Source organism: Salminus brasiliensis, chromosome 8, assembly GCF_030463535.1.
Source record: "Salminus brasiliensis chromosome 8, fSalBra1.hap2, whole genome shotgun sequence".
In the NCBI taxonomy this organism is placed as follows: Eukaryota; Metazoa; Chordata; class Actinopteri; order Characiformes; family Bryconidae; genus Salminus; species Salminus brasiliensis.
In genome coordinates this window covers 2,552,647-2,565,733 of record NC_132885.1, presented here as the reverse complement: position 1 = coordinate 2,565,733, position 13,087 = coordinate 2,552,647, and the positions used below count along the sequence as shown (strand labels likewise).

General features: G+C 44.0%; 1 protein-coding gene across 1 annotated transcript; it reads left to right on the top strand.

Annotated features, from left to right (window-relative positions):
* The first annotated feature begins 2,517 nt into the window (after window positions 1-2,517).
* On the top strand, window positions 2,518-12,908 carry LOC140560513 (guanylate-binding protein 1-like). The gene is made up of 11 exons (XM_072684982.1): window positions 2,518-2,573; window positions 3,540-3,747; window positions 4,582-4,709; window positions 5,108-5,217; window positions 7,140-7,354; window positions 7,495-7,737; window positions 7,838-7,986; window positions 8,072-8,203; window positions 8,841-9,053; window positions 9,209-9,311; window positions 11,013-12,908. The coding sequence occupies exons 2-11, from the start codon at window positions 3,561-3,563 to the stop codon at window positions 11,414-11,416; spliced, it is 1,884 nt and encodes a 627-aa protein (XP_072541083.1). The 5' UTR covers window positions 2,518-2,573; window positions 3,540-3,560; the 3' UTR covers window positions 11,417-12,908.
* Window positions 12,909-13,087: the final 179 nt, after the last annotated feature.

The following is a 13,087-nucleotide window of genomic DNA, read 5'->3' as shown; positions in this document are numbered from 1 at the left end:
CTGCTAATTATCTACTGCAGGCTACTGCTAATTATCTTCTAGAAGCTACTGCTAATTATCTACTAGAAGCTACTGCTGATTATCTACTAGAAGCTACTGCTAATTATCTACTGCAGGCTACTGCTAATTATCTTCTAGAAGCTACTGCTAATTATCTACTAGAAGCTACTGCTGATTATCTACTAGAAGCTACTGCTAATTATCTACTGCAGGCTACTGCTAATTAATTACTGAAAGCTACTGCTAATTATCTACTAGAAGCTACTGCTAATTATCTACTAGAAGCTACTGTTAATTATCTACTGCAAGCAACTGCTGATTATCTACTAGAAGCTACTGCTGATTATCTACTAGAAGCTACTGCTGATTATCTACTGCAAGCAACTGCTGATTATCTACTAGAAGCTACTGCTAATTATCTACTGCAAGCTACTGTTAATTATCTACTGCAAGCAACTGCTGATTATCTACTAGAAGCTACTGCTGATTATCTACTGCAAGCAACTGCTGATTATCTACTAGAAGCTACTGCTAATTATCTACTAGAAGCTACTGCTGATTATCTACTGCAAGCAACTGCTGATTATCTACTAGAAGCTACTGCTAATTATCTACTAGAAGCTACTGCTAATTATCTACTGCAAGCAACTGCTAATTAATTACTGCAAGCTACTGCTGATTATCTACTAGAAGCTACTGCTAATTATCTACTAGAAGCTACTGCTAATTATCTACTGCAAGCAACTGCTGATTATCTACTAGAAGCTACTGCTAATTATCTACTAGAAGCTACTGCTAATTATCTACTGCAAGCAACTGCTGATTATCTACTAGAAGCTACTGCTAATTATCTACTAGAAGCTACTGCTAATTATCTACTGCAAGCAACTGCTAATTAATTACTGCAAGCTACTGCTGATTATCTACTAGAAGCTACTGCTAATTATCTACTAGAAGCTACTGCTGATTATCTACTAGAAGCTACTGCTAATTATCTACTGCAAGCAACTGCTGATTATCTACTAAAAGCTACTGCTAATTATCTACTAGAAGCTACTGCTAATTATCTACTAGAAGCTACTGCTAATTATCTACTGCAAGCAACTGCTGATTATCTACTAGAAGCTACTGCTGATTATCTACTAGAAGCTACTGCTGATTATCTACTGCAAGCTACTGCTGATTATCTACTAGAAGCTACTGCTGATTATCTACTACAAGCTACTGCTGATTATTTACTGCAAGCTACTGCTGATTATCTACTGCAAGCTACTGCTGATTATCTACTAGAAGCTACTGCTGATTATCTACTAGAAGCTACTGCTAATTATCTTCTAGAAGCTACTGCTAATTATCTACTAGAAGCTACTGCTGATTATCTACTAGAAGCTACTGCTAATTATCTACTGCAAGCAACTGCTGATTATCTACTAGAAGCTACTGCTAATTATCTTCTAGAAGCTACTGCTAATTATCTACTAGAAGCTACTGCTGATTATCTACTAGAAGCTACTGCTAATTATCTACTAAAAGCAACTGCTGATTATCTACTAGAAGCTACTGCTAATTATCTACTGCAGGCTACTGCTAATTATCTTCTAGAAGCTACTGCTAATTATCTACTAGAAGCTACTGCTGATTATCTACTAGAAGCTACTGCTAATTATCTACTGCAGGCTACTGCTAATTATCTTCTAGAAGCTACTGCTAATTATCTACTAGAAGCTACTGCTGATTATCTACTAGAAGCTACTGCTAATTATCTACTGCAGGCTACTGCTAATTAATTACTGAAAGCTACTGCTAATTATCTACTAGAAGCTACTGCTGATTATCTACTAGAAGCTACTGCTAATTATCTACTAGAAGCTACTGTTAATTATCTACTGCAAGCAACTGCTGATTATCTACTAGAAGCTACTGCTGATTATCTACTGCAAGCAACTGCTGATTATCTACTGCGAAAACTCCCTGGTCACTACATCTGCAGGAGCATGAAGCCTTGGTGTAGTTCAGGCACAGTGTAGTGTGTGTGTGTGTGTGTGTGTGTGTGTTGAGAAGTATAGAGGGCTTAGAGGGGTCTTTTGCATTCTGCCCTATTCACACTAGCTGGAGCATTTCTGTTAGTCACTCTGGGTGAGAGCCTCTGCTAAATGCCTCAGATATGAATATTATAATGTGTAATAGTTACTGAACTGACCATCAGAATGCATCAGCCCTGAGGCTGTGTTTAAAAAGGGAAAGAGTCTGGGCTGTGGAGAGGCAGCGAGGCAGCGAGGCAGCTGAAAGTGAAAGAGAAAGAGAAAGCATAGCTCCTCTATGCAGCCTTATATGTCGCATGCTGCAGACTGTGCTACAGATCGGTCAGATCAGCTGAAAAGCATCCTGTTGAGAGCAGAGGGAGATCTTCTGCAGCTGAAGGAGCTCCTCCTTGCTCTGCAGTCTCTGATTTCTCGGAAAGCCTCTGTTTTACCTGAACTCCCTCAACTCAGAGACAAAGCCTGGGTGCTTCCTCAGTCTGCTTCCACTGTAGCGTCGCTGCTGGTTCAGGACTGAGCGAGGGACCTCAAACGGTGAGTGTGTTCATCTTCAGTTTGGAAGAATTTATTGGTGTTAATTGATTTATGAAGCACGAGGCTAAACACCATAAAATAACGGTTTGGTATTGGTTGACCAGTAAACCAGTGTTCAAAACACACCAAATACTCTAATTAAATAAATAATATGGATATGCAGGAGAAAACAAAAACCTACAGCACAATAAAAATGCATATATATTAATATATTCAATTCATATACAGTATACTAAAGTAAAGGTACATGCAATAATACTCTAATAATTTTACAGTGATGTAATTATTATTAATTAATTTATGTAATCAATCAGCTCATCGAAAGGAATTACACCCACTGATGAACAACATAATGCACCAAGGAGGAGTTGTGTGAATATGATGATGATATGTGTAACTGATTATCTGTAAAAGTGAAAGGAGGCTCTAGTACCCTGTTGGGCCGCCTCTAGTCTGAATACAGGATGAGATATGGTTGGGCATGGGCACCAAACCAGGTTCCGTATGACATCTTGCCGCTTATTTGCTGACAGATTTCAGTTTTTAGTCGAGTCGTTAATAAGTTACATTTTTAGTCGAGTCGTTAATAAGTTGAGTTTTTAGTCGTGTCGTTAATAAGTTGAGTTTTTAGTTGAGTTGTTAATAATTTGAGTTTTTAGTCGAGTTGTTAATAAATTCAGTTTTTAGTCGAGTCGTTAATAAGTTGAGTTTTTAGTCGAGTTTTTAGTCGAGTTGTTAATAAATTCAGTTTTTAGTCGAGTCGTTAATAAGTTGAGTTTTTAGTCGAGTTTTTAGTCGAGTTGTTAATAAATTCAGTTTTTAGTCGAGTCGTTAATAAGTTGAGTTTTTAGTCGAGTTTTTAGTCGAGTTGTTAATAAGTTGAGTTTTTAGTCGAGTTTTTAGTTGAGTTGTTAATAAGTTGAGTTTTTAGTCAAGTTGTTAATAAATTCAGTTTTTTTTCTCCAGGCAGTGAAACAGGAGCTCGTCATGGACGGAGATCTCATGCCAGAACCCATTTGTTTGGTGGAGAATGTGAATGGCTCACTGCAGGTGAATGATGATGCCACTCAGTACCTGGACGGGATCAGCCGGCCGGTGGTGGTGGTCTCTGTGGTGGGGCTCTACCGCACAGGGAAGTCTTACCTCATGAACTGCCTGGCAGGAAAACAAACGGGTAAGAGACCCTGAGAAACAGATCTGATGAAAGACCAGTTTCTCCTGCAGGAGTTTTAGGATTACTGGGTTTGCTGTTTGTGGAGATACGAGTTTTAGTCTGGTGGTGATGATAGACGTGTGAGAATCTTCAGGAGCAGTTTGTAAAATCAAAGAAAAAAAAAGTGTGATCAGGTGACCTTTTCCAAACATACACTATATGGACAAAAGTATTGGGACACCTGCTCATTCATTGTTTCTTTGGAAATCAAGAGTATTAAAAATAGTTGACCCTGCTTCTGTTGGAGTAACTGTCTCTACTGTGCAGGGAAAAGGGCTAGATTTTGGAGGAGCATTGCTGTGAGGATTTGATTGCATTCAGCAGCAAGAGCGTTAGTGACACCAAGATGATGGATGACCCCCAACCCACCTCATCCCCAAATTCCCAACTCATCCCAAAAGTATTGGATGGAGTTCCACCATCCATCCATCATTCCAGAGAACACAGTTCTTCCACTGCTCCACAGCTCAATGCTGGGGGGCTTTATACCCCTCTATAGCCCACGCCTGGCATTAGGCAGCATGGTGCCAATAGGCTCATGATGTTGATCTGCTCCAGAGAGTCCTATTCTATTGGCAGCACTTCTCTACAGGGACTAGACAAGCTTTATCAGCAATGGGTTCAGCTTAAAGTAGCCTCATTAGAAGGTGTGTCCACAAACATTTGGACATGTAGTGTATGATGGAGTCCACTCTACACCAGGACACTCTTGGAGTCTTTTATGGTGTTGAGACACACCTCCCTGCTTGTGGGAGTGTCTGTCTTATTAGTGATGATGCCTGTGGTCATTTTCAGGCTTTGCTCTGGGCAGCACCATCGAGTCCAAGACTAAGGGCATCTGGATGTGGTGTGTGCCGCACCCCTCTAAACCTGGACACACTCTGGTGCTGCTGGACACTGAAGGACTGGGGGACGTGGACAAGGTGAGACCCCAACTCCAAAGCAGCACAGAACCTGAAACGTCCTCCTGCTGGAGATTTCCATCGTATTCAGTTCAGACTCTGCACTTCAGTCCCAGCCTGAGATTTAGAGAGAGGAGATGTTCCCACCCGCCATTAAAGAGTAAAGCTCTGAACAGAGAGCTGATCTTCTACCGATGAAGAGCTTCTGAAGTTGATCTGGTCAGGCTGAAGTCCAGCTTCCTCACGGCGGGTTCATTACAACACACTACTACTACTGATTAGTCTCCTATTGGTCCTGTCACTGCTATTAGTGCTTTAGTTCAGTCAGTCCTGTTAGTGTAGGTACTCCGGGTGGTGCGTTTGTCTAAGCTCTAGATGAGTTCCCTCTCCTGCTGGGTTTAATGTCAGTGTTGTTTCAGGGAGACTCGAAGAACGATGCCTGGATCTTCTGCCTGGCTGTTCTGCTCAGCAGCACTCTGGTCTACAACAGCAGAGGAACCATCGACAACACAGCGCTGGAGAAGCTGCAGTATCCTTTATCCCAAACACACCACTACACACCTGTACACACCTACACACACCTACACACCACTACACACCTGTACACACCACTACACACCTACACACCACTACACACCTGTACACACCACTACACACACCTACACACCACTACACACCTACACACACCTGTACACACCTGTACACACCTACACACCACTACACACCTACACACCTACACACGACTACATGCCTATACAGACCCTACACACCTACACACCACTACACACCTGTAGACACCTACACACACCTACACACCACTACACACCTGTACACACCTACACACATCTACACACCACTACACACCTGTACACACCTACACACCACTACACACCTGTACACACCTACACACCACTACACACCTGTACACACCTGTACACACCAGTACACACCTACACACCTACACACGACTACACACCTACACACGACTACACACCTGTACACACCTGTACACACCTGTACACACCTACACACCACTACACACCTGTACACACCTACACACCACTACACACCACTACACACCTACACACCTCTACACACCACTACACACCTACACACCACTACACACCTGTACACACCTACACACCACTACACACCACTACACACCTGTACACACCACTACACACCTGTACACACCTACACACCACTACACACCTACACACCACTACACACCTACACACCATTACACACCTGTACACACCACTACACACCTACACACCACTACACTCATGTACACACCTACACACCACTACACACCTACACACCACTACACACCTGTACACACACCTACACACCACTACACACCTACACACCACTACACACCTACACACCATTACACACCTGTACACACCACTACACACCACTACACACCTACACACCACTACACTCCTGTACACACCTACACACCACTACACACCTACACACCTCTACACACCACTACACACCTGTACACACCACTACACACCTGTACACACCACTACACACCTACACACCACTACACACCACTACACACCTGTACACACCTGTACACCTATTCAGACCCCTACACACCTGTACACCTACACACCTATACAGACCCCCACACACCTGTACACATCTACACACCTATACAGACCCCTACACACCTGTACAACACTACACACCACTACACACTTGTACACAATTACTCACCCCCACACACCTGTACACACCACTACACACCTATAAACCCCTACACACCTGTACACACCTACACACCCCTATACACCTGTACACACCACTACTCACCTATACAGACCCCTACACACCTGTACACCCCTACACACCTATACAGACCCCTACACACCTGTACACACCAACATACCTGTACACACCTACACACCTATACACCACTACACACCTATACAAACCTATACACACCACTACACACCTATACAAACCTTTACAGACCACTACACACCTATACACACCACTACACACCTATACAAACCTTTACAGACCACTACACACCTATACAAACCTTTACACACCACTACACACCTATACAAACCTTTACACACCACTACACACCTATACAAACCTATACACACCACTACACACCTATACAAACCTTTACAGACCACTACACACCTATACACACCACTACACACCTATACAAACCTGTACACACCACTACACACCTATACAAACCTATACACACTACTACACACCTATACAAACCTATACACACCACTACACACCTATACAAACCTTTACACACCACTACACACCTATACAAACCTATACACACTACTACACACCTATACAAACCTATACACACCACTACACACCTATACAAACCTTTACAGACCACTACACACCTATACACACCTTTTATTACCATTATTATGTGTTATTGTCCTTATAATCCTGCAGTTTTGTCACTGAGCTCGCAGAGCACATTAAGGTGAAGTCACCCTCAGCAGCAGGACAGGGGGAGGAGGAGGAGGAGGAGGAAGACTCTCAGTTTGTGCAGTTCTTCCCAAACTTCATCTGGACGGTGCGAGACTTCATTCTGAAGCTGGAGACAGAGCAACAGGGGCAGGTCACTGAGGACGGGTACCTGGATTTCGCCCTTCAGCTAAAGAAAGGTACTGATGATGTCACTGGTGATGATACTGAGATCCACATGGAGGTGGGAGGGGAGGCGGGTCTGCTTTTCCCCCATGAAGAAAAGCTGAGAGGTCAGAGTTCATTCCTTTCATCACGTTAAACTCTTTCTTTCTTGCAGGTCAAGGCCGGAAGGTAAGCGAGTACAATCTTCCACGGCAGTGTATTCGGAACTACTTCCCGACGCGGAAGTGCTTTGTGTTCCCGTTTCCGGCCTCCCAAGACAACATGTCTCGTCTGGAGAGCCTGGACGAGGGTGACCTTTATCCGGGCTTTCTGGAGGCCACCCAGCATTTCTGTAAATACGTCTTTACTAACAGCCAAGTGAAAACACTTAAAGGAGGACACCAAGTCACTGGGAGGAGTGAGTGCTTCACCACACGTCACCTTCAACCTGTTCCTTCACTCAAATCAGTCTGATCTGATCTGTGTGTGTGTGTGTGTGTGTGTGTGTGTGTTCTCAGTGTTTGGTCATCTAGTGAGGGTGTATGTGGAGACCATTTCTAGCGGGAACATGCCCTGTCTGGAGAATGCTGTGGTTGCCATGGCAAAGATAGAGAACCAGGCAGCTGTACAGGAGGGGGTCAAGGTGTACCAAAGTGGGATGGAACAGGTAACACCTACCTGCACACACACACACACACACACACACTGGATTTACTAAACAGGTGAAATGAGCTGCTGACGTTGTCCTGCAGGTGAGCAGCTCATTTCCTGTCCGTGTGGATGTGATTTCTGCTGAACACCAGAGGTGGAGCAAAATGGCCACCGATGAGTTTATGAAGCGCTCTTTCAATGACCAGCATGGAGAGTACCTCAAAACACTCACAGTGAGTTTTACACACACACACACACACACAAAGATTTACACAATATGTCCAAATACTTGTGGACACCCCTTCTAATGAATACATTCAACTACATTAAAGTCACACCCATTGCTGAGACACAGATGTGCAAATGCACACACACAGCCTGTAGAGAAGTACTGCCAATAGAATAGGACTAAATATGAACCTATCTGCACCATTCTGCCTAATAATGCCAGGCGTGGGGTAGTAGAGGGGTATAAAGCCCCCCAGCATTGAGGAGCTGTGGAGCAGTGGAAGAACTGTGTTCACTGGATTGATGGATGCTGGAACTCCATCCAGTACTTTTGAGATGAGTTGGGGATGATGAGGTGGGGTGGTGATCAATCATCCAACATCCTGACCTCACTAACACTCTTGTTGCTGAATGCAATCAAATCCACACACCAATTCTCCTCCACAAAATCTAGTAGAAAGCCTTCTTCCCTGGACAGTGGAGACAGTTACTCCGACAAAAACAGGGTCAACTCTTTTTACTTTCCTTAATTTAAGAAAAAATAAATGAGCAGGTGTCCCAATACTTTTGTCCATATAGTATATCTCTGAATTTGAATCTCCAGCCCTCATTAAATGTGTGTGTGTGTTTTCTGTATTTTAGGAGGCAGTAAACAAACTTTATTTAGAGCTTGTTGATCAGAACATGGAGAGGTCAGAGAACAAGTGCTGGGAGCTGCTGTCTGACCTGTCCAAGGACATGAATGAGCGTCTGCAGAAGGGGCAGTATGCAACACCTGGAGGATATGAACTCTACTGCTCACACAGAGACAGCATCGTCTCCCAGTACCACTTAGAGCCCAACAAGGGGGTCAGGGTAAGAGATCAGCTGAACAGAAGGCCTCCTTGACCTCCAGCCTCCTGGAACTGCAGATCTTCATTACTGCATGTCTCAGTGTGTGTGTGTGTGTGTGTGTGTGTGTGTGTGTGTGTGTGTGTGTGTGTGTGTGTGTGCTGCTCTATTCTGTGCAGGCTGAAGATGTGCTGGAGGCGTTTCTGCAGAAAAGAAGTGTGGAGGCGAACGGCATTCTCCAGGCCGACAAAAAAATAACCGAAAACGAGAAAAAGATTAAGGGTAAGACAACAGTGATATTATCAGACCTTCTGAGAACAATATCTGACTATATTACTGTGGGGACATATGATGGAGACATTTGCTGGTCTGGTAGATCATGTCTGAGTCTGAGATCTAAAAGTCACCTGTGAAACACACCTGAACCCATTGAGGTCACTTCTCCTGAATGTTCCAGAACCACAACAGCCAGGTGCAGTGTGTTCTCTTCTGTAAATGAGTGGATTTGAGGGATTACACACAGTGTTGGAGTTGAACATGTATGTATATGTGTGTGTGTACATATACACATTATTCTATGCACATAATAGTGGTTCGCAACACATGTGTATATATATATACTTACATACATACATACACACATACACACACACACATATATATATATACACATACATACATATATATAAATGTGCGTATATGTGTATATATGTGTGTATATACACATTATTATATACACATATTAGTGGTTATAATATATATACACACACTTCAACACAGTGTTGCAGAGTGACATCGCACATCTTAACAGAATATGGGGATAAATATTTTTAGTATATATATATATATATATACACATACATACACATTATTATATACACATTAGCCCAGTGGTTCCCAAACACATATATATAGGCTTGGGCACCGCTGGACTACCTGAAGCGGTTATATAAGGAAAACCCTTAGAAAGAGATGAAGGCAGCATTTCAGATACTCTGCTTATCCCCAGTGTGGTCATCCGGGACCCTCACAGTAATGACCACAGGTCTATTTACTGCTTATACTTCACTGATTCAGTACGTACAGCACTGTAGACTGACAGAGTAATCTTACTTTCACATCCTCCTTCTCTCCACCTCTCCATCTCTCCACCTCTCCCTCTCTCCACCTCTCCACCTCTCCACCTCTCCTTCTCTCCACCTCTCCATCTCTCCCTCTCTCCACCTCTCCATCTCTCCTTCTCTCCATCTCTCCATCTCTCCATCTCTCCACCTCTCCTTCTCTCCTTCTCTCCATCTCTTCCTCTCTCCACCTCTGCACCTCTCCATCTCTTCCTCTCTCCACCTCTCCACCTCTCCACCTCTCCTTCTCTCCATCTCTTCCTCTCTCCACCTCTCCCTCTCTCCACCTCTCCTTCTCTCCATCTCTTCCTCTCTCCACCTCTCCTTCTCTCCACCTCTCCTTCTCTCCATCTCTTCCTCTCTCCACCTCTCCATCTCTTCCTCTCTCCACCTCTCCACCTCTCCACCTCTCCATCTCTCCATCTCTTCCTCTCTCCACCTCTCCCTCTCTCCACCTCTCCATCTCTTCCTCTCTCCACCTCTCCACCTCTCCATCTCTCCATCTCTCCACCTCTCCATCTCTCCATCTCTCCTTCTCTCCATCTCTCCATCTCTTCCTCTCTCCACCTCTCCCTCTCTCCACCTCTCCATCTCTCCATCTCTTCCTCTCTCCGCCTCTCCCTCTCTCCCTCTCTCCACCTCTCCACCTCTCCACCTCTCCATCTCTCCTTCTCTCTATCTCTCCTTCTCTCTATCTCTTCCTCTCTCCACCTCTCCACTTCTCCATCTCTCCATCTCTCCTTCTCTCTATCTCTTCCTCTCTCCACCTCTCCATCTCTCCATCTCTCCATCTCTTCCTCTCTCCACCTCTCCCTCTCTCCACCTCTCCACCTCTTTCTTCACATACTCTGGCACTGGACAGAGGAGAGAGAAAAGGCAGCTCTGATAGAGCAGCAGAAAAAAGCAGCTGAGGAGAAGAAGGTGGAGACCGAACGAGCGATGCAGGTGGAGAAAGTGCGCCATGAGGAGCAACTGCAGCAGATGGAGAGGAAGATTGAGGAGGAGAAGCGTCTGCAGGTGGAGGAGCTGGACAAAGCTATGGAGAGAAAACTGTTTGAACAGAAAGATCTCATAGAGAAGAACTACAAGGAGAAGGCTGAGCTGATGGGCCTGGAGATCCAGCAGCTTAAGAAAGAGAAAGATCAAGCATCTCAGGGCTTTTTTCAGACTACTTTCAAGCCTCTTCTAGAAGTTGGTGCAGAAGTGTTCTCCAATGTCCTCCAATATAAGCTCATGAGATCAGCATTAAAAGGTTTTCCAATTTAGAAACCTGGAGAAACGACCAAGCAGAGAACGAATATGCTCCTAGAATTCGACCCGTGACTCGTTCTACTGCAGACGTCTCTTATATACAATTGTAGAGTGTGAATCAGCAGCTTACGCTAACTACATTTACTGGTAAACTATGTGGACAAAAGTATTGGGACACCTACTGTGGGATGTTTTTAGTCTAAACCATATAGAAATGTATAGATATTGTGGTTGGTGTGGCCCAACAGATAACACCACTACCAGCCAGTGGGCTATTACACCAGTTCGATTCCCGGTCTGGGTAACTGTGGGTGCTGTGCTACACCAATGGGCAAGTCCTTGGGCAAGACTCCTAACACTGCATTGGTCCAGCTCTGTAATATGAGTAACCTTGTGAGTCACTCTGGATAAGCGTGTCAGCTAAATGCCACAAATGTACATGTAAATAATTGTATACCACCAAATTAGTAGGTTTAGGCACTAATACATAATGTGCTAGCCTGAGACAGACAGTGTTCCCCAAAGCAGATTCTGCCTGTTGTTGATATAGCTTCCTTATCTGGACTTGTGGTCATTCTAGTTCAGCTTCAGTCCAATCAAAAAGGGCCTTTCAGATGATGTCATGCTCATATAGCCCTGCTTAGATACGAACCTGCTTTGGGCTGCTGTGGTAGAAGCATGTCCCTACCATGGTACACACTGTTGACTCTGCAGTTGGTCCTACAGGCCCTCAGGCATGCTTCCCTTCACATTCACCCATATCAGACAGCCTGCGTCTACAGCTGTCTCATCCCGAGGCCCGGTTCTTCTTTTATTCAAACCTTCCATCTCTACACTATTCCACCTACAGGAGCTTTTACGACCCCCCATTCTAAACCCATAGGCATTATTATTAATATGGACCCGGTCCCCCTTTACTCTAAGCTCTACCAGCAGCAGCAGGTCTGGAGCTCTGCTGCAGTTATTGAGTCAGTTGGAGGTTTTTCTGCACTCTGCTCTGAGCTCAGCACTCGGCCCTGACCCCGCTCTGTAACTTTACGTGGTCTGACAGACACTCGGTGGCTGAGCTGCTCTCTGTGAGCTGTTCCTCCTAAACTCTTCCACTGTTCAATAATAACACCACTCACAGCTGATGGAGGAAGATCTAGGAGGGAGGAGATTTCACCAGCTGACTTGTTGTTGTTGGTGCAGCGGTGTCTCCTATTACATACAGAACCACGCTGGAGTTCAGTGAGCTCTTCAGAACCTCCCGTTATCTCACTGATGTGTGGAGGAAAGACAGACTGCAGGGCTAGAGGCTGGATTTTTACACCTGTGCTCACTAATGGGAATGAATTAAACACCTGGATTCAATGATTAAGGGGTGTGTCCCAATACTTTTGTCCATATACTTTTTTACATATAGTGTAAGTGTACTTGTATTGCGCTTTTTGTCATTAATAGTGTGAGTGTGTGTTTTCAGTGCATGTGATAAAATAAAATAAAAAGTTTCTACTGGATTCATTTTAAAAAAATAAAGCAATTAAAGATTTATATTGTTTTTATTTTAATATATAATAATAACGACTGACTTCCAGTTCACTGTTCTGATCATCTGCAGCTGAGTAATACATTTAGAGGGGTTGAATATTTCCTCATAGGAAAATAAAATCTCTATTAATTTCATTTGATTAATTATGATTAAAG